The 26,112-nt window shown below is 31.4% G+C and overlaps 1 protein-coding gene across 5 annotated transcripts in view; it reads left to right on the top strand.

Moving 5' to 3' along the window:
* Positions 1–610: 610 nt before the first annotated feature.
* Positions 611–26,112, top strand: part of PKr-C (neuromedin-U receptor 2-like) — a 31,538-nt gene continuing 6,036 nt past the window's right edge. The window contains exons 1-3 of one of the 5 annotated variants that reach the window (XM_963408.5): positions 611–767; positions 14,284–14,685; positions 17,226–17,633. In XM_963408.5, coding sequence (XP_968501.2) covers positions 14,310–14,685; positions 17,226–17,633 — 784 coding nt within the window. In that variant the 5' untranslated portion in view covers positions 611–767; positions 14,284–14,309. Of the gene's footprint in view, positions 768–9,341; positions 9,521–14,086; positions 14,235–14,283; positions 14,686–17,225; positions 17,634–26,112 lie in introns of those variants that run through there. The other 4 variants (XM_015983945.2, XM_015983946.2, XM_015983944.2 and 1 more) reach the window with 4 other exon arrangements.

Here is a 26,112-nt window from a genome sequence, read left to right as displayed (position 1 = left end):
AATTTAAATTCAAGAAACCTCTTATGTTAGAAGAGGTATAGGAACAAAATGGTTTACCAAGTTATTTTTTTAATTACGTATAATTTGCTTGAAAGTTTTACATTTATCTTAAAAATTTAGAATGGGCACAGAAAAATATACGGAGCTCTGGAACTTCAATCTGCCTCTCTGGTATCAGTTCTTTACCAAAATTTATCAATTACAATAAAAACCGTTAAAAAGTTAAAAAGGCATTTTAAACTCATTTAGTTTTGTGTGAAAGGAGTTAAAACTGAAATAAATTTCAGTTAAGAATTGTAATTCCAGTAATGTTATTAATGAATATTCTTGTAAGAAATGTCGTAAAATTCGATTTTAGAGTAGGTAGGGAGACTTAAGTGTTCTGTTTTTTTATTCGTTATTTCTGATTTTTTCTTTAATTGTATTATTTTTTTTTCTGAGTAATAAAAAAAAATAAATTATTTAAAATTAAAGAGTAGTAAAAAGGTATAGAAGGGGGGTTGCCTTGGGGCTCCTACACCTATAATCCGGCCCTGCTGAGGCCAATGGGACGAAAAATTGAGCGCTTTTGCTCGAACGCATTCCAAAAAAGCTAATTCCGTCGCTGCTGTAATTTTATTAAAATAGTAATTAAATCGAATTTTTGAAAAAAGAATGCACATGCGTCAATTTGCGAATCAAGGCGACGCTCTCGACGCATCATTTTGGTGTTGTGACGGACTCAGTTCGGTGTGAGAGGAATCGGAGGAGCGCGTTTTCAAATGTGGGTAAGTCGCAAGTTTATTTTTTCAATAATAATAAATTGACACGAAATAATTGCGAACACATCACCACGAATGTGTTTATTAATCTTTGTTAAAAATAAATCATGTTAATAAAATTGAGGCTAATGGTATGTTTGACCGTACAAATTCGTTTTCTAATTTTAATTTCTAATGCTCTGTTTTGACTAATTTTTCATTGTTGTCGCATTAATGCGGGCCGAAATTACAATCTACGTAAGCGTAATATGGAGATTCTTCTAGTGCAACTAACTTTACATTTGTGCAAACATAAATTTCGGGATTTTTGGGAATCAGTGCAAAGCTTTTAAACTGTATTTATGAGGGTTTTAATTTGGTGAAGAGGAGACAGTGTTTTGGCAATGGTAAATTTATTACTGATTTTATCGTATTATTTGTATATCTGTTACATTTCGGACAGCGTGACGTTAATATGCTCCTAATCTGTAACGGTGTTTAATTTATTTTTTAATTTATTAGCATTTTTACATATTTTGAAAATTAAAAAAAATAATAAAACAACTAAAAACCCATAAACATTGGGCGATTTCACATGTTACACATACCAGGTGACTCACGTAAGATGGACAAGGCTAATAAAGAATACACGGAGAATGTATTGTGTGTTGCATCGAGTTTTTGTAAGGCTTTTAATGTTAGATGTATAACCACGTATTATCTTTTTTGTTGGCTCTTTCATTTATAATCTCATGTCGTATATTTTACAAAGCTTATATTATAATGTAATTAAAATAATAAATTGCATTTTTATTTAAGTTAAATTCTTTTATTATACAGCGTGGATTACAAATATAAGTCAGCTTTCAGACAAAAGTAAACAGTTTATTTTTTTATAGTATTAGTATTTATTTTCTATTGTTGGTAGATCTAATTAAAAAAATATTATTCATTTGTCAAAAAAATATTTTCTGCTATGTTGTACTAGATGCAACAATGTTACCTACTTTGTGAAAAAATAACTAAAAAAACAAATCATTGAAATAATGGGAATTTTTTTCTAGTAAATTTTTTTTTGACCTGTAGTTAATATTATTTCTAATATTAAATTGTAAAATTTTTCAAATAATTTTTGATGTACTAATAAAAATATTTTTTAGATTTTGATATAAAAGTGTGGCACCAATTTTCGCATGGTGATAAAAGAAGTTCAGCTAAGCATAAAAATGATATCTGATTTTTATTTCAGGCAACGTTTTTTAAATTATTTCATTTCTTAATTTTTTTTTGGCAATCATATTTATTGTCGAATTTTTTAGTTTGCAAATAAAATATGGTGAATATTTTTCAATAGGTAGCTGCTAATGTTGCAATTTATTTGGATGAAAATATTATGTTTTCTTACTTATTTCTTATTAATTTTTTTCACAAACAAGTAAATAGTTTGCAACCACAAAGTAAAATTTCGTAATTTCTAATGATTTTTTTTTAGTTTTGCTACGTGTCTTAGAAGCTATAATATTCACACAGAATGTAGCATTTTCTGTTAAATACTTCATATCTTTCTCTATGCCTGTGAAGTTTTTCAGAACTTTTCTACAATTCTACAAGAGAACAACCAATGTTTAATTGTTGTTTTGTGACAAATATCTATAAAAAATTAAAAATTGAAATAAACGACTCACTCTGTATATTTCGTATAATGAAATCTAGTAATAAAGCATTTTAATATTTAACTAAAATTTTTCAATTTTGTTGTGACGGGTTAATTGATAATAATATTTGTATAGAGTTCAATAAATTTATCAAATTAAAAATTTTACTTAGTACCAAGCTTAATACTTAACTTAATAAATTCTTCAACTATTATTAATAAAATCAGTTTCGCCTGAAGTGGAAATCTTGTACAATAAACATATTTATTAAAAATTTCAGTTGACCTTTACGTCCCAATCCGATTTTTTTCAATGTTTATTTATGACGAATTATAAGCGAATGTTTGAGCTCAAAAACACCCACAAATATAGAATTTCTAACACCACTTCACGTTAATTGAAATCGCTACAATAACTAGCAAAATTCCGAAATTTCATGCAGCTTTTGGCTGTTTTAATTAATATCTAATGCACAAAAAGTGTGGAGTTTCATTGTAAGATTACAATTTTCCACCCAGCATTGTCTGCAATTTTAATGCTTGTATACAACTCGGTTTCTTGTTTTAATTTAGTTTGCCGCCGAAATTCGGTCTGTTGCATGATTGTAATACTGTCAGTTGTTCGCGGTCTTCAATGTTTATTAAAAAGGAAATTTCTGCTTGAGCGTTTAATTTTATTAGGTATTTACAGGGTGAGTCATTGATATGGGCATCTACATTGTCAAAGATATCGAAATAAATCAAACGGCACTGCAAATGGGACGTTAAAGTGAACGTTCGAAAATTATTTTGCTCTATACTGGGTGTTTCATTTTTACAGTGCAGTTTTCAACATTTTTTTTAATGACACCCCCTGTATATTTGTACATACAAGGTGGTCCATGAGTAATAATGAGCCATTTCATAGAGTAAAACATTTGGTTTCAATTAATTAAACATTATTTATTAAATTATTTAAAAAGTTTGTGTTAAAATATCTGCAAAACACGGTCAGTACCTGGGGCCTGGTGGCTCAGTGGTATAAGCGCCACTTACGACGGGGGAGGTCGCGGGTTCGAACCCGGATCAGAGTAACAATTTTTCTATGAAAAAAAGTGTAGAAAAGGTAAATTTTTTTTTTTTTTTTTTATAATTTAAGAAGTAAGTTATCTAAGGATTCAACGCTAAAGTTTGAAGTTATGTTTTACCTTTACGTTCATCTCTTTTTCTCTCAAAACAAAAGGTATTTTCCCTTTATTAGAATATGCTTTTACGTTTACAATTTGGCGCCTTTACGTACTTTTACCTTTTGCATCATTCTTTTCTTATTTCTGTCAGTTTTATGCTCCGCTTTACGTTTATACGTCTATGTGTTCTCTCAATCTCTTATTTTTGCTTACGTGTTGTTTCTTTACCTTTTCTACATTTTTTTTTTTTTTTTTCATAGAAAAATTGTTACTCTGATCCGGGTTCGAACCCGCGACCTCTCCCGTCGTAAGTTTTTCAGAAAACTGAAAAACTTACGACGGGGGAGGTCGCGGGTTCGAACCCGGATCAGAGTAACAATTTTTCTATGAAAAAAAGTGTAGAAAAGGTAAAGAAACAACACGTAAGCAAAAATAAGAGATTGAGAGAACACATAGACGTATAAACGTAAAGCGGAGCATAAAACTGTCAGAAATAAGAAAATGATGCGGCAAAAGGTAAAAGTACGTAAAGGCGCCAAATTGTAAACGTAAAAGCATATTCTAATAAAGGGAAAATACCTTTTGTTTTGAGAGAAAAAGAGATGAACGTAAAGGTAAAACATAACTTCAAACTTTAGCGTTGAATCCTTAGATGACTTACTTCTTAAATTATAAAAAAATTAAACGAAAATATTTAATTTAACTCTAAAATTTTTTAGTTAACTGAGCTTGTTTAGTAAAGTTTCAAAAAACATTGTTAATAAAAATCATGGCCACTGCGAATCTGGGAAGATTTGCGCACGTCTACTATTTTTGACTAAAAAATACACAAATTTGGTGATTTTTGGAGAAATTATGTCCATTTTCGGTCAAAAACGTGCTGAAAGTCACAAAAAAGGTAAAAACAATTTTAAAATTGTGGAATCAACTTATACGCCCAATATCTTTTGATGAAATCTGGTGAAATATTAAAGAATTAAATTTAAAAAAAATAAAAAATGCTTTCTCGAGCTAATTCGCCGACTTTTGAACTGAAAGTATTTGTGTTTTACGTGAATTATGGCAATTATACAGGATAGTCCACGAGTAACAATGAGCCTGAAAAAAATTCTGAAGCAACTAACATTACATTTTATGAGTTTTATTCAGCATGTCATTTTCCATCTTTTTTACCTCTTAATTTTTTTCTAAAAGTTGATAGTTTTAGAGATAACTCTGTTTTTCTGAAAATCGCACATAAAATCTTTTGGGTATTAACGTAGTATGCCATGTAAAACAATACATTCTGACATAACAACATCAGATTGGCGTTTCTCGTACGTGACGTCTTGATTTTATTGTGAAAATGAATTTTTTATATAAATTGCATACACATCTCATCGAGATATAAACTTTAATTTTGATAAGAAATCATTAAATATAAATAAAAAAAAACGACGGCACTACCAGAGAAAATATGCAAGAAAGAATTATAAAATCTTTTGGTAGAATTAATCATGCCACATTAGAAGCGGTGGATTTAAAAAAAAGACCAATGTATTATTTTATTGCTTAAGAATGTCGTCATTTTAAACAGTTTTGTAACTGCAAGTAATACGTTATCGCTGTTGATTTGTTTTACCTCAGTTTTTTTATTTCTTTATTTTTTCAATGTAAATTTTTGACATTTTTATTTAATAATTCTTGTCAAAATTTTATTAAAATTTATGTTTAGATGAGATTTCTAGATATATTTTTTACGCAAAAAATTGATTTTTACAATAAAATCAAAACGTGACGTATTATAAATGCTATTTTGACATTGATATGTCAAAACGTATAATTTTTCATAGCACGCTACATTAGTATCTAAGAGATTTTGTGTGCATTTTTCAGAAAAACCAAATTATCTTCTTAACTATCAACTTAAAAAAAAACTAAAGATTTAAAAAAGATGTAAAATGAGACGCTGAATAATAATTAGTAATAAAATACAGGGGGTGCTATTTAAAAAAATTAAGTTATGGTCCTTCAAAATTTACCAAAATGAATGTGTCACAGCAAGGTGATGCTACAATGCAAATGTATGATCTTGTCACCAAAAGATACCTCAGACATTTGTTTACCTATGGGCAAAGTCCCAACTTGATATCTCAAAAACCAAGGGTATTGCGATTTTTTAATAATGTGCCTGCAGACGCACTAAATTCTAGATAAAATTAAATAACTTTTTAACGGTTAAAACAAATTGCAAAAACTAAACTGATTTATAAAGCCTAAAAAGTGCACATTTAAATATGTATAAATATACAGGAGATGCCATTTAAAAAAACTGTTTTAAAGGCTGCACTGTAAAAATGAAACACACTGTACGGGAGAAAATAATTTTAGAACGTATACTTTGACTTCCTATTTGTTTTATTTCGATATCTTTGTCAGTGTAGGAGCAATCGAGCACGCCCATATCAATGACTCACCCTGTATAGGACAGGATTTGAAAATAAAAATTGATAGCAGATGTCGGTACGTGGTGTAACAATGAGAGCTCGTTTAAATGTGTAGTAAAGGTATTATCAGGGATTAAAAATAGATCGAACAATGCGCAATAGTTTTGAAAAAGTTCGATGCAGCGACAAGGTGTATTTGGAATCTCTTTTGAACCGTAAATTTCTATTCAAAGTTCATCCTTTTAAACCCTACAAACTTCGTCCTACTTCGATGTCAACGCTCTATATCCATATTGTAGAGATTTACCAATTACATCTCCAACGACAATTAACAAAAAAATTGCCTCAAACAATTATAATCAGAAAAAACCTAGACGTTAGAAATAGCAATTAAAGAAACACTTGCGCAGAGCAATAAAATCTCACTTTTTATGTTTCTCTTTTTCCTCGTCGGCAATTAAATTTTTTCAACCCCCTCGCCTCATCTGAAATTCCCTAAATGACCATTGATTAATTCAATATCGTCTGCAGCTTGTTTTGATCTCGACATTGACCTTACTTTGAAATTCTTCGAGGAAAGTTTCATATATTTATTTAGACTACTCTTGCAAATAATACTTTTCATTCGAGTGGATTTAAGTTAACGAGACGTGCATTTTGCATAAAATTCGCTGGAGTTTTATTCTCGTAAGATATTTTTTGCAATTAGTGAAAAATTATTCCAGCGGATTGTGGCAATTTTAGGTGCTACAAAGAGCTCATCAATCCAATAAAACATCCTTTGAATGGAATTTTACACCAGTGGAGTACACAATGCGGTTTCGATTTTATTGTCTGATTAAATGTTGCGGCCACTGTGCGAATTAATTTGCTCTGATTTCGCCCGGATATGATTTTTTATGTTGTTTGCAAATAAATGAGCTGATCTTGAACTCTTCTTGCATTGGGGATTGCAAACATGTCTCGGTTTTAAGTCGCGCTGTCTTCTAACAAGGGCAATTCCTGCTTTATTTTCAGACTGTCTTTGTTGTTTTCTTACCAAGTTGCAAGATAATAGCAGAAATTTAAATTTATTGTTGAGAATTACTTATATTTTTTAAGAGAAATAGTTCAAGTGCTCTCCTTCGTTTGAGTTAAAGAGGATTACGATATTTTTCAATAAATGCAAAACGCCGCTGACAAATATTTCAAATTGAGTAATTTTGATGCGGGCTTTTGTCGACATGCGGGCAAGGGGTTGATTTTATTATTAATGATTTAAATATTTTGTGATAATTGTATATCACATTGTTCTATAATTACCAAACATACTCGTAACTCGTTTATTACTATTAAATACTTAACTATTTATTTCTCCATACATGTAAAGTTTTGCAATAATTTTTAGCAATAAATATTAATTATTTAAAAATATCGATTTATCAAAATTGCTGCTAGCCTCACAATTAAAAAAAATATTAAAAAAATATATATTGTTTTTATTATTCGATAGATTCACTTAAAATCCTCAAACTAAAAACATTTTTATTATACACAAGATGTTGTATACAGGGTGGTGAATTAAAGTTATATTTTTTTATATGGTAACCCTATATATTTTTGCATAATAAGATTGTACACAAAAAATAATGTAACTTTATATAAACTATTATTGGTCTATTTTTTTTTTTCGTTTCGGAATCATTTAATTTTTGGTTATAAAAAATATCAATTTTTGAAAAATCACTGTAAAGTCGCCTATAAATATTTTTTTGAAAAATTTGCAACAAAAAACTTTAGAATACCTTTTAGTTTTAGCAAATAGACGACTTTTAGTTAAAGAACGCAGATAATATACAGAGTGTGCTACAACGCAAAAAGTTGAATAACTAGTTTTTTTCAAATGGAACATTTTGTATTTTTTTCATGTATCGAATGCATTTTTGATAAGCCCTCTAATGGTATGAGGTTTAATAATTTTTAATAATTTTTCAAAAAAAAATATTTTATTATAAGAATTTTTTTTATCTGAGAATCCGACAAGTCAAATGGTAATTTTTTTTATTTGTACTAATGGGACTAATTGCATTAGTAATATAATTATTACTTGATACATAACTGAATTTTACGCATCAAGTATTAATAATAAAATAAATAAAAAAAGAAAAAAATTTTTGAACACTTTAATAAATATTTGAAATTTGCTGTACAAACCGCATATCATTACAAAACTTTTGAAAAATTCTATCGATCCGTGTAAAAAATACATGGTGTTTTATTAAAAAAAATATTCAGTCTTTGCATTTCTGCACACCCTGTACATTATCTGCGTGTTTCAAGTAAAAGTCGTCTATTTGCTAAAACTACAAGTTAATTTGAATTTTTCTGTAGCAAATTTGCCGGAAAATATTCATAGGCGACTTTGCAGTGATTTTTCAAAAATTGGTCTTATTTATAACGAAAAGTTAAATAATTCCGAAACGAAAAAAGTTAGACCTATAATAGTTTATATAAAGTTACATTATTTTTTTGCGTAGAATCCAATTATGAAAAAATATATAGGGTGTTTTATTTAAAAAAATTTAACTTTGGTTTACCACCCTGTATACAACATCCTGTGTACAATAAAAATATTTTTGTTTTGTCGACTAAAAGTCGATCTATCGGAAAATAAACACGGCATGGCAATATTTCAAATAATAAGAAAGTTATAGACTGAGTACACATCTTTGGGTCACCCTGTATGTATTGAAAATGTTTTGTTCATTATTCTATTGTTACCTTGTTATTAGGGGCGGGATTATTTTCAAGCATATGGCATATGTTTTATGCCAGATTATCAATTTTACGTTATTACAAAATTATTTACCCAAAAATAAACTAAAAAATCACGTTTAAAAATCAAAATTAATTTTTTTTTGAATAAGTTAAATTTAATTTAGACTTGCATCAAACTATTTACCTATTTGGAGAGCAATTTTTTTATTGAAAATTATGTTAAAACAACGAGTTAGAGAAAAGGCCAGCTTTTGTGTTTAAGGCGTTGGTAAAAGTTTGAGTTAATGGCGATAAATACACAACGATAAAACCTTTATTAGTGTAAAATTTTGATATCAGTAATAATAATGTTTGCCATTACATTTAAAATATGTATATTAATTGGCCATTAAAATTCAAGGCTGCGACCCAGTTACTACTCATCTTTGGCACCACTGAACCGTTTTAAGGTAGAAGTAAAGGTCATTTGCGCTACTATTAATTACCTATCGCATCCTATTGGTCCAATCAATCAATAAAACGGTCCTAAATTGCCGCCGATTAACTCGACCTAAAGTTCATCAATAAATTCTCAATTTCGTTTTTACTCGTGTTTATAAGAAAACAAATCGTCGCGTTAGAGTATTTGTTTCAGTCATTCGTATCCACGCAATTAAACGCAATTTGAGCGACTCTTTATTCTCGTAAAGCCCTTAAATGCCACAAGAGAATGCGAATTACAACATTCTAAATTGTGCTCTAAGTTTTTATTAGAGGCTGGCCTCCTATTTTTATCGTGTAAGTATAATTGAATTAATGTAGAGTACATAAGACTCGAGTAATGGATGGGTTGTGGGCTTTTTCTGAACCAAGTTGTAGGTCGGAGGTAATTGGAGTAATGGTCACTGTTGCAATCTCTTTACAGCAAAGGTAAATTGAATGTTGGAATTGTTGCATCTGGTTTATCCTTGGCCAGTGGCCAGCCAAGGAGGTGCTTGAACAAAAAATTGCTTAAGTAAATTAGTATTTCTTCAGTGTAAGGATTTAAAAACAACAAAAATTTTTTCATTTTTTTTAAGTTTTTATTTAACTTGCTTTATTGTTTGTCTGTCTGTTTCATTTTTTTGGAGCCAAATTTGAAAGGGTTCCCGTTGTCCCAATGTATTGAAATTTTGCATACTTACGTAATTTGCGTGACAATGCAATCCTATGTAGTTAAATATCCCTTAAAGGAGTTAAATGTTTTAAATTATATACCACTAAACAAGTTTGCACAAATCAGCAAAATAATGATGTTACAATAATACGGCGAAACTAAGTCTCAGAGAAAAAGACGTTTAGAATAAGTAAAGACTAAACAGCAATAAATAAAAAAATGAAAAAAATTTTTTTTAGAAAAAAGCTTTTATTTAAAAGATGCACTAAAAAGTAAAAAATAATGTTTTTTTAACAGTGGAGAATATTTTTGCTTACAAATTAGGATTTTAAAATTTATTAAAGCTTTGGGAACGGTTATAAGTCATAACAATACGGCATTACAGAATTACTTTCATAAATTAAGCACTGTTTCTATAGTTTTTATAATTTTTTTACTTTTTAGTGCATCTTTTAAATAAAAGTTTTTTTCTAAAAAAACATATTCTTATTATTTTCCCGTCTCTGCAGATTCACTTTTTCCATCAAACACTCAATCCTTGCGTCAGCAACAGACACACAATGAAGCAAACTTTCGCAACGCTACTTTAAAGAAAACCGTTTACAAACTATATTAAAAATTAATTTTACAGTCGAAAATAGTTTGATAGAATTCGTTTGTTGCTGGCAAACTTCTGAGCGTGGGTTGGCTTAAATAAGAAATAAATTGTTTTACAAAAAAGTGAATCTATTTTCAATCGGACATGTATAGAGATGAGCGAGTTACTGGAAGTTAGCAGTTTTTTCTCGCAGAAAACAATCAACGACGGATCACTGAAGTGGAATACTAATTTCATAAACTGCGAGCTTTTCGATCTTATTACTTTTATTCGATTGCTTTAACCAGCTAATGAAAGATTAGCTGTCACAAGACAGCACTTCAAAGTGGTCACGTAACCAATTTGGAAATAACGAGGAAAAATGTGAAAGCGTTTGGCAAAAATTACAAAAAATAATTTCTGATTAAGATGCGGAGCTTGACTGTTACAAATCTTGATTAATTAGTTAAGTAGGTCAGGTCAATGATTGTTTTCTTAATCAATCGCTAATTGTTTAATTAAAATACTTTCGTGGTCGCAGGTTTAATTAAGAGTTAACCCGGCGCATCCACCACAATTGGGCTTAAAGCGTTTTTAAACCTAATTAGGGTGGAAAGGGCTATCAAGATTACAACACAAAATATGCGGTTTATAAAATAATTAGATTTCCCACTACTTTATTTTAAGAAAATTTGTTTCGCGCTTCATTTATTAATTCGCATTTTAATTATTTTGGCCGCCATTCAAATCCGTTATTAATGAGATTTACCTGTGCAGTTCTGAAAATAGTAACACTTTGTATAATTCTGTTGCGATTTAATATTTTAGGTGTTTTTTGTGAAAAACTTGAGTAACGTTTTATTTATTCAGATCAGGTACTTGAACTATTTTTCTTGTCAGTTTTTATAGTGTCGGAATAAATTACTCTACATGGGCTTCAGAATAAAATGTGGGTTTAGTTAAGTAAACTTGACACAACTTTTACCAAGAAAAAGGAAAGATTCTGATGACAAATTAGAATATTGTGGACAGAAAGAAGGTCAAACAGCTACGATATTGGATTGATACTGACAGTCGTAGATAACCGGAAACGATATTAGATGCTGAAAAAGGCAAAAACAAAACTGCAAATAAAATTTCAGCATATGATGCGGAATTATTTACAAAAGTAAAAATTCTACCATATTTTTAAGTTTAAATTTTATTAAAAAGGCAACTTATTAGGGTTTAATTTTGTATAAGCTCATGCTTTTAAAAATTTTCTAATTATTGTAGTATATTTTGAATTATTTTATTTTAATTTGGAAGCTATAAATATTTTTCGTTTTATAATTTTTCGTATACAGAGTGCTTCTATCAAAACAAATTAAATAGCACTGCAAATGGGAAGTTAAAGTGCCCGTTCTAAAATTATTTTGCTTTATACAGGGTGTTTCATTTTTACAGTGCAGCCTTTAATATAATTTTTTTTAAACGGCATTTTTTGTATATTTGTACAAATTTAAATGTGCACTTTTTAGGCTTTATAAATCAGTTTAGTTTTTGCAATTTGCTTTAACCATTCAGAAGTTATTTAATTTTTTCTACAATTTTGTGCGTCTGCAGTCACTTAGTTAAAAAATCGCAGTGCGCTTAGTTTTTTAGATATTGAGTTGAGATTTTGTCTGTGTGTAAACAACTGTCAGGGGTATTTTTCGGTGGCAAGACTGTACATTTGCATTGTAGCATTACCATGCTATGACATATTTATTTTGGTAAACTTTGAAGGACCATAACTTAATTTTTTCAAATAGTACCCTGTGTATTTTATTACTGAGTATTATTTAGCATTTCATTTTACATTTTTTTTCTCCTCTTATTTTTTTTTCCAAAAGTTGTTAGTTTAGGGAATAACTCGGTTTTTCTAAAAAATGCATATAAAATTCCTTGGGTACCAACGTAGTGTGCCATGCAAAACAATACATTGTGACATAACAACATCAAACTGGCGTTTTTTGTACGTGATGTTTCGATTTTGTTGTAAAAATGAATTTTTCATGTAAATTGCATATATATCTCATCGAAATATAAACTTTAATTTTGATAAAAAATCATTAAATAAAAATAAAAAACGACGGCACTACCAGAGAAAATATGCAAGAAAGAATTATAAAAGCTTTTGGTAGAATTAATCATGCCACATTAGAAGCGGTAAATTTAAAAAAAAATTGACCAATGTATTACTTTATTGCTTAAGAATGCCGTCATTTTAAACAGTTTTGTAACTGCAAGTAATATCTTATCGCTGTTGACTTGTTATACCTTAGTTTTTTTATTTCTTTATTTCTCCGCTGTAAATTTCTGACATTTTTATTTAAAAAATTTTTGTCAAAATTTTATCAAAATTTATGTCTAGATGACATTTCTAAGTATGCATTTTACGCGAAAAATTCATTTTCACAATAAATTTAAAACGTCACTTACTATAAATGCCATTTTGACATTAGTATGTCAAAATGTATTGTTTTTCATAGCACGCTACATTAATATCCAAGAGATTTTGTGTGCATTTTTCAGAAAAACCGAATTATCTCCTTAACTATTAACTTTTGGAAAAAAACTAAAGAGGTAAAAAAGATGTAAAATGAGACGCTGAATAATAATTAGTAATAAAATATAGGAGCTACTATTTAAAAGAATCAAGTTATGGTCCTTCAAAATTTACCAAAATGAATGTGTCACAGCAAGGTGATGCTACAATGCAAATATATGATCTTGTCACTAAAAGATACCTCAGACATTTGTTTACATACGAACAAAGTCCCAACTTGATATCCTAAAAACCAAAGGCACTGCGATTTTTTAAAAATGTGCTTGCAGACGCACTAAATTATACTAAAAATTAAATAACTTCTGAATGGTTAAAGCAAATTGCAAAAACTAAACTGATTTATAAAGCCCAAATTTAAATATGTACAATTATACAGGGAGTGCCATTTAAAAAAACTATGTTAAAGGCTGCACAGTAAAAATGAAAGACTGAATAGTAGAACAAGACGTACATAAAAATTTGATTTTACTTTTAGTTAGCACCCTGTATAATACCAAGTATACAGTATAAATATGTAACATAAAAATTGCTTTATTTCCGGTCACTTTTTTAATTTTGAAGCTTCCAAAAGAATTTACTTCAATACAATAATTTTTACTTTAGTTGTAAATACTTTTACTCGCTTTTACCAGCAACAATTGGGATTTACTGTGTCATTTGTGTTTTTAAAGCTACCAACCTTGAAATGAAAATTACAGCCTTCTTGGCTCATAAATTTAGTCGCATACTGGTTTGATTGTAATAACACATGAAAGTTGCAATTATTTATTTAAATAAACAAGACAGTATAAAGATGTATTTTACAATGTTTTCTAACAGTTTACATGGACTTTTAACGTATAAATATTGCAATTTCCTAGCTTGTGAATGTTTTTTCTAATAGTTTTAAACGAAATATTTTGTACGATTTATCAATGGCTGTTAAATACAAAACTGATGAGGATGGACCTTGTAGGCAAATGCTTTTGCACGTTAATTATTATTTGCGTTTAATTATTTGAAGAAAATGAGTATTCTTTCGAGATAGTGCCTAAGTTTATCGAGCAATTGCGACCATTTTTGTCTTAATTAAGTCGAATGATTATTCGTAAGTGGGGTCTGGCTTTACCCCAAGGACAATCATTTACACCTCAGTCAGTTCGCTTCAGCAAAACCGTCTCCATCCAATTTGCTAATTAATTCAATAACGGTACTTCCCCGAATTCACGCAAATCCTAATTTAATCTCCTCTGTTTCAGAGAGTCGCAAAAATGTGAAGCTCGGAATGAGTCATCTCTGGAACGACACTTTCAACCTGACTGGAGTCAAAATCAACGTTACAATAAGGGACGATGCCTCGCTGTACCCTCTGGGGTTGGTGATTCCGGTGACGGTGGTGTATGGCGTGATTTTCGTGACAGGGGTGATTGGAAATGTGAGCACGTGTGTTGTTATTTCCTGTAACAAGTCGATGCATACGGCGACCAATTATTATCTCTTCAGTTTGGCGATTTCTGATATGTTGCTGTTGATTTCGGGACTTCCCCCGGAAATGTACCGGCTGTGGTCGCCGGAACTTTACGTTTTTGGGGAAGTGTTTTGCATTCTGCAGGGTTTTGCAGCCGAAACTTCGGCCAATGCAACGGTTTTAACCATCACAGGTGAGATAGCTGGACAAGCTAAGCTTTTGCATACTGGAAACTTTCGCGACAAATATGTTAGACCAAAATTGAATATGTACCAGTATTTAAAATCTACTTGTTTTTTCATATTTACGGCACTGTTTTTATGTTTTTTTCTTGAACTAAATTTATGTAAAAATTCAGAAAAAAATTTATTGGCAATATACTTTATTTTTAAGACAAAACATGTATCGAAAAATATTTTGTAAGGGAGCTACACCCCCTGAAAGGGGTGCTTCTTAGCTTCTTATAGCGAGTTTTTCTTAATATTTCCGAAACCTTTACAGATAAAATTACAAAATTTGGTACAGTTAGTAATCTTTATACGTCTAATCGAATTCGAGGATTAAATGTAGAAATTTTTTATCAGGGGCGTCCCGAACAGGATGGGAGTTGGATAAAAAATTCCCCTACAATTTTGGCTTTAGTTTTTTGACACTTTCGGCAACAAAATCGTAACTTTAATAGATTTTTACACAAAAGAGATCTGTTGTGTTGTTTCGATACAACTCACCGTTTTTGATTAAAATCGATTTAAAATTTATTGTATTGAATGTTTATTTCTCTCGTTACTTTATTTGTGCATACATTGAAAATTTAATCTTTTGAGTGGCCTTTTTTTTAAATAATTAATTAATTGTTAATTAATTAACCTTAGTAGGTACGATTTTAGCAAAAAGTTTATTATTGAGCCTTAAATGTTCAAGCATTTAAAATTTTTGAATCAAAGTAAATACAAGATATAAATTATAATTTTTTTTTAAGTTTACATGCTGTTTCAGAAATGAATGACAATAGAATATTATGTCTTTTTAAACACTGAAGCACTTTTGAATCACTTTTTTTTGCCTTTTTGGATGTAGCTTTTATTTCTGATGTCTTTAAGCTTAGATTTATTGATGGATTTTGCTTAGTTTTTGAAATAATTTTCGAAATATTTTATTTTTAAACATTCGTTATGCCATAACTAAAAACAACAGGAATAAAAAGTATGAATCTTTAATGGTTTAACATTTGTTTAGAGAGTTCCAATCGACACTTTAAAAATTAAAGTTTTTTAAAAAAATTAAAAAAAACAAAAAATAGGCTGTTTCATTAAATTTTTTTAAGTTTCAACTTTTAACTTCTTTATCATGGTTTTTTGTTTGCAAGCAACTACTCAGTAGATACACTTTTAATTTAAAATTTTCCTCTTTGAAGTGGTGAAATTTTATTTCTCTACTATTCTTAGTTTGTGTTTAATACATTTTTTAAAAGCACTTGTTTTTGATCAAAAAAAGTTTAAATTAGTATTAAAATCTTTGTCAATAAATGCGACAAAATGTAGGCAGTTTTAGTTAAAAACTGTAACTTATTTCTGAAACATACTGTACTATATAAATAATAATAATAATAATAATAATAATAATAATAATAATAAATAATAATAATAATAATAATAATAATAATAATAATAATAATATAATAGGCTTTTATTAAAGAAAAATTATTTTAGCTGTTACAGACAGTTATTATATTTTAAAAACTATGAAACCAAGCATTTTGTGACAAAACTATTTTCTTTTACAAAAAAACTTAGTACATTAGTACATTATTAAATAAAAATTTTTTTTGATTATTTTTAATTAATTATAAAAAAATTATGGCACTCTACTACAGCGATTTTTTGGTAAAAGCATTCTTTTTTACCCAAAAAATTGCCGTGCCATTGACGATTTTTTTTAAACACGGCAAAATTTTCGATTTTTTTAAATGTTATTTAATTAAAAATATTTCCATTAAAATCAAATGGGAAATGATAATTTTCTCTATTACACATTCTATCTCTGACCCTTTGATCAATAGTTTTATTGCAATTTGAAATTTTTTTCCAATAAATTATACTATTTGCTATTCTAAAACGTATAACAACAGAATTCGGGTTGATTTTTTAACTTTAAAGAAATTTTTTAATTCTTAAAATATTCATGGAAGAGAGTTGGAGTGAATAAAATTTTATTATACGTAATCATTGAATTTTTTCATTTATCTCTATTGCCATTTATTTCTGTTTCAATTACTTTCTTATAATTAAACCCAATTTCACGTAGTTTTCTTCATTAAACTTGATAGTCGGAACTTCACTTTGCTTTGAGACTTTATTTTAATATATTTCAGCTTTAGCATAGATTTATTACTACCAGAAATCAGGTTCTGTTCCAAGTATGACAGTATATGTAAAGTAAATTATCAATCGAAGGCTTTTGAGCACTTACGAGTATTTCACTCCCTTCTGATTCGCTACAAAATTTAATAACTGATGGAAGTAGAATTTAAATAAAATGTATTTTGAGCAAATTAGCTACAAAGGAAAAAATTTCAGAACGTAATTATTTTTTTATTTACTTCGGAATTTATTTACACTTAAATTCAAGGAAAACCCGTTTGAAAATTCCATCCGCTGTTTAACAATAAAATATTGGTCGTGAAAGTTTCACGTGAGCCGCTTCTACCACCTTCTTCAAACTTTTTTCTTTCAGCTTTTACAGTGGAGCGTTACGTGGCAATTTGTCACCCCTTCGTTTCGCACACAATGTCCAAACTTTCGAGGGCCATTAGACACATTATCGTGATTTGGGTGGTGGCTTTGTGTCTTGCAGCCCCGCAAGCAATCCAATTCGGTGTCGAATATGAGGTGAAAGATGGGGTTCAGAACAGCCATTGTACCGTCGTATCGAATTTTTTCCAACACGCTTTTGAAATTTCAACGTTCGTGTTCTTCGTGGGCCCAATGACGCTTATTACGGTCCTGTATATACTGATCGGCATTCAGTTGAGGAAACCGAGACTGGCTGCCATGAAAAAAGGGTCAATGGAGAGCTCTGGAAGCAACGAACAGGCCAGGAACCGGAATCAAGCGGCCCAGAAGAGGGTCGTAAATATGTTGAGTAAGGATTTTTTATTTCATTAAGTAGAACTACGGATGTCTAAAGGTTAGGATGTAAACGGTGTATAAATAAAATGTTCCCGTTCTCGATAGTTCCTTTATTGGCGCTAGAGAGCGCAGTTGGTCCATTACCAGCTTTCAGGGCAATTAATTTGAAAAAATGGTTATTTTAAATGGTTATATTAAATTTTTAAGAGTAAGACATAAACATAATGCAAAAATGTTATCGTAAACTATATTTAAAAAAATTTCAAACTTTTACCAATTTGCACTCTGCTCCATATTTTTCGAAACACTGCAAATACGGTGACAGATGCAAGAAAAATGTTAGGAAAAAAGTTGTAGAGAATTAAATTTTCTACAAAAAAGTTCGCGACACCATATTTCTATCTTCGATAGAACATTTTTCTTGTTCTGATAATTCTAAGCAATAGTTTTCTGCACACGGTCGCATGCTGATCAAAACGCTGGGAATACGGTAGAAGATACAAAAAAAGAAAGTTGTAGAGAATTATTTTTTTTATAAAAAAGCTCGCGACTCCATATTTCTATCTTCGACGGAACAATTTTTTTGTTCTGATAATTCTAAGCGCGATAGTTTTCTGCACACTGTCGCATATTGATCAAAACGCTGGAAATACGGTAGAAGATACAAAAAAGTGTGAGGAATAAAGTGGTAGAGAATTAAATTTTCTATAAAAAATCTGCGACACCGTATTTCTATCTTCGACAGAACATTTTTCTTGTTCGGATAATTCTAAGCGATAATTCTCTGCACACTGTCGTATATTGATCCAAACACTGGGAATACGGTAAAAGATACAAAAAAAGTGTGAGGAACAAACTTGTAGAAAATTATTTTTTTTATAAAAAAGTCCGCGACACTATATTTCTATCTTCGATAGAACATTTTTCTTGTTCTGATAATTCCAAGCGACAGTTCTCTGCACACTGTTGCATATTGATCAAAACGCTGGGAATACGGTGGAAGATACAAAAAAAGTGTGAGGATCAAATTTGTAGAGAATTAAATTTTTTTACAAAAAAGCCCGCGACACCATATGTTGAAACCTCAGGCGATTGCTCAGGTGTAGGTGCTTCCTGTTTGCAATCTGCCCTTATTTCTTCGAAAATTGGAAGCTGGTTCAATTGTAGGTTAAAATAAATAAAACAACAACTTCGTCATACTGATCGTAGCGTTCTGACTTAAGACGGCTTTATTTTTAATTTCGGTTCCACTCGGGAATAACCGAGAATACCCGACATGCCGCCCCCCATTGCAAGCATGCTTTCAATACAACATAACACAAATAACAAAATTACATAAAATAAAAACAAAAAAAAATAAAATACAAAAAAAAATAAAATATAAAACGGAGAAATCGTCAATCAAACACTCTCACCAATCGGTAAGACACACAACTTAGCAACAGGCCTTTTTGCAATTTGCGTTGCAAATTTAATCGTCACCACCCGCACAATACCATCATGTCCTGGATGTAGATCCAACACCCTGCCTAGTCTCCATTGCTGCGGAGAGGTCTGGTCGTCCCGCACTATAACCAAGGAGCCTTTCTTCAGTGCATTGAGTGAATTGTTCCTCCACTTGCTTCGGTTTTGCAGCTCACATATATATTCACGGGTCCAACGGGACCAGAAGTGTTGTACGATTCGCTGAAGTCGTTGAAATCGTGATAATTTATTTTCCGGTATTTCTTGGTAGTCATAGTCTGGTAATGCCACCATTGCTCGTCCAATGATAAAATGACCCGGTGACAGCACTGATAGGTCATCAGGATTTGAGGATAAAGGAACAAGGGGTCGTGAATTAAGTATTGCCTCTACTTGAGTGACTATAGTGTTCAATTCTTCGAAAGTAAGACTGGCATTCCCAACAATTCTCGTTAAGTGAAACTTCATAGATTTAATTCCTGCCTCCCAAAGACCTCCCATATGAGGGGCTCTAGGAGGTATGAAATGCCAACTAATTTTTTCTGATGTCAAAAATTCCAAAATTTTGTTTTGAGTCGATTCTGACTTTAAAAATACATACAACTCCCGCAACTCATTGGCGGCACCCACGAAATTTAACCCATTGTCACTGAAAATATCTTTAGGTTTACCTCTCCGCGAGATGAAGCGTTTTAAACATGCAAGAAAGGCCTCGCTAGTTAAATCACTAACAACTTCGATATGTACTGCTTTGACAGCCATACAGACAAATAGGCAAACATATGCTTTAACAATTTTTGGATTTCTAGTTGTCCTATCTTTCAAGTGAAACGGACCAGCGTAATCTATTCCTACACAATAAAACGGAAACGTTTGTTTGACTCTACAACTAGGCAATTCACCCATTATATGTTGTAAAGGCTGAGGATTAGCTTTAAAACAAGTGACACAGTTCCGATAAACCTTTCTAGCCAAATTTCTACCAGCAATTGGCCAATAAGTTTCCCGCAAGGCACTTAATAAACCTTGAGGCCCAACATGTAGAAGTTTCAGATGACAATCAGTGGCAATTAAATCCGTTAATTTATGTTTATTCGGAAGTAAAATGGGATGTTTTTTAGAAAATGAATATGTTGAATGGCCCAATCTGCCACCAACCCTTATTACACCATTGGTGTCTAAAAATGGATGCAAGCTTTTAATTTTACTGCTAGACGACAAAGTTCCAGATTTTAAATCATATAAATCCTTATCAAAACATTGCTCTTGCAACAGACGTATCAAAGTAGTTTCTGCAGCAACATATTCTTCCAAGTCTAATGTTTTTGAAGACTTAACAGGCCTTTTCTGCAGACGATTTTTAAATCTTGTCCACCACGCAAATGATTTAATTAGTTTTTTGAAACATGAAAATGTTGAACAAAATTTATTAAATACATCAAAATCGTTAACCGAAACTGTGACAACGACCTTGCATTTCTGTTCTTCCGAAGTTAGAGTCTGACAGGCAATTGATTTATTGTTCCAAAGCTCAGATGAGTCATGAAGAAAAGATGGACCGTCCCACCACAAACAATAATTTTGTAATTCTTTGGGCTCGATCCCCTTGGACAGAACATCTGCGGGATTATTGTGTGTCTCAATGTATAGCCAAGTATGTCCATTGGTAAGATTTTGAATTTGTGTTACTCTGTTAGACACAAAAATTCTCCAGCGACTCGGATCCGAATGTATCCAAGAGAGAACTATTTTTGAATCGCACCAACAATACCGTTTGTTGATAATTATTTGTAGTGATTCTTCTGCCTTATTAATAAGTCGAGCCAGTAATAATGCCCCACACAATTCTAAACGAGGTATAGTTAGTACTTTTAATGGTGCCACGCGACTTTTTGAACACAATAGTTTAACCGACACGTTTCCCAGTTGGTCAGTTGATCGACAATAAATACATGCACCGTAAGCCTTTTCTGAAGCATCAGAAAATCCATGAATGTCAACTGAAACACTATTATTTAAAAGAACATGCCGAGGTATTTTTAATTCGTCAACAGCCATAAAACCTTGAAACAAAGCGAACCACTTTGATTTGAGTTCACCCGAAACAGGCTCATCCCATGAGAGTTTTTGTTTAAATAGCTCTTGAATAAACATTTTCCCTTAATAATAATAGGTCCCAGCAAACCTAATGGGTCAAATATTTGAGATATTGTTGAAAGAATGCTTCTTTTGGTAGGCTTTGTTAATTCATGTCCAAAATTACTGCAACCGTACTGAATTGAGTCACATTTCGAATTCCACATTATACCCAAAGTTTTTGTTTTCTCTTCGGCGCCTACATGTAGTATGTTGTATTTAACGTCCGCTGTGTGTGATTCAATATTATTCAAAACTGTGTCGTTGTTAGATAGGTATTTTCTAAGTACGAAACCTGCTTGGCCCAAAATAGTTGATAGTTCATTTTGGATTTGTAAAACTTCTTCAACCGCGTCTGCTCCCGTCAGGACGTCATCAACATAAAAGTCACCTTTAATAATCTCGCACGTTTTTGGAAACGTTTCTTTATTTTCATCTGCTAGCACATTTAGACATTTAATAGCTAAATACGGTGCGCTCGCAGTACCATACGTTACCGTGTTAAGTTCGTATAACTGAAGTTGTTCGTTTGAATTGTCTCGCCAAAATATACGCAAAAACTTTCTTTGTTCGGGATGGATATGAATCATTCGATACATTTTCATCACGTCTGCCGTTAGGACAACAGCGTGTTTTCTAAATCTCAATAAAATAGAAGAAAGATCATTCTGTAAATTAGGACCGGCCATTTGCACATCATTTAACGATAGGCCCGAATCAGTTTTAGCTGATGCGTCGAAAACAACACGCAATTTAGTTGTAAGACTTTCAGCTTTATAAACAGCATGATGTGGCACGTAATAACCTGGTTCTAAGTCCGAAAATTGCTTTGAAACCAAAGACATATGATTCATTTCTTTATACTCATTGATAAACTGCGAATATTGTGTTTTCAATTGAGGATTTTTGGCTAACTTTTGCTCCAGACTGTAAAATCGTCGAAGTGCCATTTGTTCTGAATCACCCAAGAAAACATGGTTATCTTTCAGAGGCATTTTAACAATAAATTTCCCGGAAGGTTCGCGTGATACTGTTTCAGAAAAGAATGTTTCGCATAACTGATTTTCTTTAGAAAGAGAAGAAAGTAGTTTTACATCTTCTTCGATTTCCCAAAATTGGCTCAAATTTCTTTGAAGGTCTTCGTTTGAGACATTATCAGACATATTCGTGTTACAAAAAGAGAAAGACGTATTTTGTGATATAGCTTCTGTGATTAAATTTCCTGCTACCACCCAACCAAATTGAGTATTATGAATAATAGGCAAATTATCATTACCCAATGATATGGGTTCACCACGTAAGATCTGAAAAGCTAGTGACGCACCCATTAAAAGATCGATTTCGCTAGAAACATTGAAATTTGGATCTGCCAAAACTACATCAGGGGGTAGATTTAAAATATTTTTATCAAATGATATGATTGGTAATTTTTCCGTAATTTTTTGAATAACCAAGCAATGTAAGTTGCATTCAAATTTAGTCATTGAGGATGAAATAGAGATTTTGACTTGCTTATTAATGTTCGATGGATAAGAGTTTATGCCCAACACAGTGTAATTAATAGGTGTAGTTACAAGTCCTAATTTTTTGCATAATTTTGATGTAATAAAATTACTTTGTGAGCCTCCGTCCATCAGGCAACGAACTTTATGAGTGATTCCTTTGACGTCTTTTATGTTTACTACAATAGTTGCCAAAAGAATCTGAGAAGACGATTTGCAAGAAACCGCGGCCACAGTGTTATTTTGTGGTTCTGTTTTCTCAAAATGAATTGACGAATGATGTTTTTTGCGGCAGTGCTTACATACTCTCGCAGATTTGCATTGAGATGTGCGATGACCTGAGTTAAAACAATTTTTACACAATTTTGTGTCACTTACAAAGTTGAAACGCTCGATTACAGTCATTTTGTAAAATTCGTCGCATGAATGCAGAAAATGATCAGCCTTACATAAAGGACATGATTTGCCAGAATTGGTATTGTCGTTATTTGTCGTACTAGCATATGCATAATGGTTTTGATATGGTGGAGTTCGTTTTGGTTTGTTAATTTGAGCAGGTTGTTCTGCCTTAGTCTTAGAACTCAGTTGTTCTAAAACAATACAACGATCTTTGATAAAGTTATTTAAATCGTCCAATGTCGGAAATTCGCACTGTCTTTTAAATTCTGCAAAAGCGCGTTTAGAATTTGAATCCAGTTTATTGAGAATTATGTGTATAATTATAGTATCCCAGTATTCTACGGGTTGGCCCAAATTTTTGAGAGCTCTAAGATTTTTGTTTAAATTATCATGCAGTTCCCGTAGAGACTGGCATGAGTCTTTATTAACTGTCGGTAATTCAAAAATCGCGTCCAAATGACTTTTAACGATTAATTGCTTATTATCAAAGCGTTGATGCAACAAGTCCCATGCGATATCATAATTTGAGTCGTTTGCTTGCATATTTTCGATGACCTTCAAGGCAGCACCTTTTAGGCTTAACTTTAAGTAATGAAATTTATTCGTTTTTGAAATTATTCGTTTACTGTTGTGGATCAAGGTCGTAAATGAGTCCTTGAATCCTGCCCATTGCATGTAATCGCCATCAAAGGTGGGCAAATCTAAATTAGCTAATTTGACTTGCTCTTCGTAAGCGCCATTAAAAGCCCCACAAGAGTTGTTTGCATCTTGAGGTAAATATTGAGGTAAATTTTGTTTATTTGACTCAAATGTCGAGATAATGCTCTTAGCTGCTGCTAAAATGTTATAAAAACTGTCTCCAAAATCATTTAAAGACGTGATAGAGGTTGCTGCGTCATAGTTTTTTAATTCGTTATATATCGTTTCATATTTATCGTATAATGACTGAATGTTAGAAATACGCAGCTCAAGTTGTATAATTAACTGATGATTCACATTTGAATCATCGATTGAACGAATATAATTTTCGAAATGATTTAGTTGGCTTTCAAAAGATCCGGCCTTACTTTGCAAATTGAAAATTTCCAATTGAGCATTTCTTTTCGGAGGCATTATGTAAGTTTACAACATGTATTCAAGCAATTAAAATGAATGGTATAAAAGGTTTAAAACAATACTTGGAAATCTTAGAATAAAGGAATTCATAATGGAAAATGGAATGTGCTGACCTGTGCTTGTTGTGTCTGGTCGGGCGACGCAATGGCTAACCTTGGGAAGTTGCGTTGTGATATGAGAACGAATCCTGGGTACGAAGGACCAAAATGTTGAAACCTCAGGCGATTGCTCAGGTGTAGGTGCTTCCTGTTTGCAATCTGCCCTTATTTCTTCGAAAATTGGAAGCTGGTTCAATTGTAGGTTAAAATAAATAAAACAACAACTTCGTCATACTGATCGTAGCGTTCTGACTTAAGACGGCTTTATTTTTAATTTCGGTTCCACTCGGGAATAACCGAGAATACCCGACACCATATTTCTATCTTCGGCAGAACATTTTTCTTGTTCTGATAATTCTAAGCGATAGTTCTCTGCACACTGTCACAAATTGATCTAAACGCTGGGAGTACGGTAGAAGATACAAAAAAGTGTGAGGAAAAATATTGTAGAGAATTAAATTTTCTATAAAAAAGTCTGCGACACCGTGTTTCTATCTTTGACAGAATATTTTTCTTGTTCTGATGATTCTAAGCGATAGTTCTCTGCACACTGTCGCATATTGATCAAAACTCTGGGAATACGGAAGAAGATACGAAAAAGTGTGAGGAACAAAGTTGTAGAGAATTAAATTTTCTATAAAAAAGCCCGCGTCAATATATTTCTATCTTTGACAGAACATTTTTCTTGTTCTGATGGTTCTAAGCGATAGTTTTCTGCACACTGTCGCATATTGATCAAAACGCTGGGAATACGGTAGAAGATACAAAAAAAGTGTGAGGAACAAAGTTGTAGAGAATTAAATTTTCAATAAAAAAGCCCGCGTCACCATATTTCTATCTTTGACAGAACATTTTTCTTGTTCTGATGATTCTAAGCGATAGTTTTCTGCACACTGTCGCATATTGATCAAATCGCTGAGAATACGGTAGAAGATACAAAAAAGTGTGAGGAATAAAGTTATAGAGAATTAAATTTTCTATAAAAAAAGTCTGCGTCACCATATTTCTATCTTTGACAGAACATTTTTCTTGTTCTGATGATTCTAAGCGATAGTTTTCTGCACACTGTTGCATATTGATCAAAACGCTGGGAATACGGTAGAAGATACAAAAAAATGTGAGGAATAAAGTTGTAGAGAATTAAATTTTTTATAAAAAAGCCCGCGTCACTATATTTTTATCTTCTACAGAACTTTAACGCAAATTTAAAATTTTTCATATATTTTTTTTTAAGTTGTTTGTAAAAATTTTAGTCGGCAGTTTTTCTCAATCTGTTAAAAATTTAGAGTTTAACATTTCTGCATTTTTTCCAAGTAATTAGTGAATTACAGTATATTTACTCTGCCGTACTATTTTTTGGGTTCTGATAATCCTGCGATTTTGTATCTCGTTTTGTCCTCTATTTATAGTTAGAATTAATCAATACAGATTAGAAAATAGCAATAATCAAATCGGCTTGGTTCTGCGGAATAAACAGCAACTCCATAATTCTGCCTAAACAGTGCATTAGAGCCACTTTGCTGCTAGCGAAAATTGTTACAAATAGTTTCATTAAAGTATCAACTTTTCTCACTTAATATCGTAAACAATCTGTTCAACCCTCCAACATCATCTAAATTCCTAATTGATGCAAATAACGCAGCTCAGTGCACGAATAACTTTCCGAAAAATTAAGATTGTCAGAAACTCAACAACCGACAATAAATTTCTAAGGGAAAAGCGTTCGTATTTGTGTTTCCGGGAAGTGAATTTACATTCCGTTCAACTGTATCATTTT

Source organism: Tribolium castaneum, chromosome 7, assembly GCF_031307605.1.
Source record: "Tribolium castaneum strain GA2 chromosome 7, icTriCast1.1, whole genome shotgun sequence".
Classification (NCBI taxonomy): Eukaryota; Metazoa; Arthropoda; class Insecta; order Coleoptera; family Tenebrionidae; genus Tribolium; species Tribolium castaneum.
The sequence above is the reverse complement of the archived record's forward strand: the minus strand, read 5'-3'. Positions and strand labels throughout refer to the sequence as shown.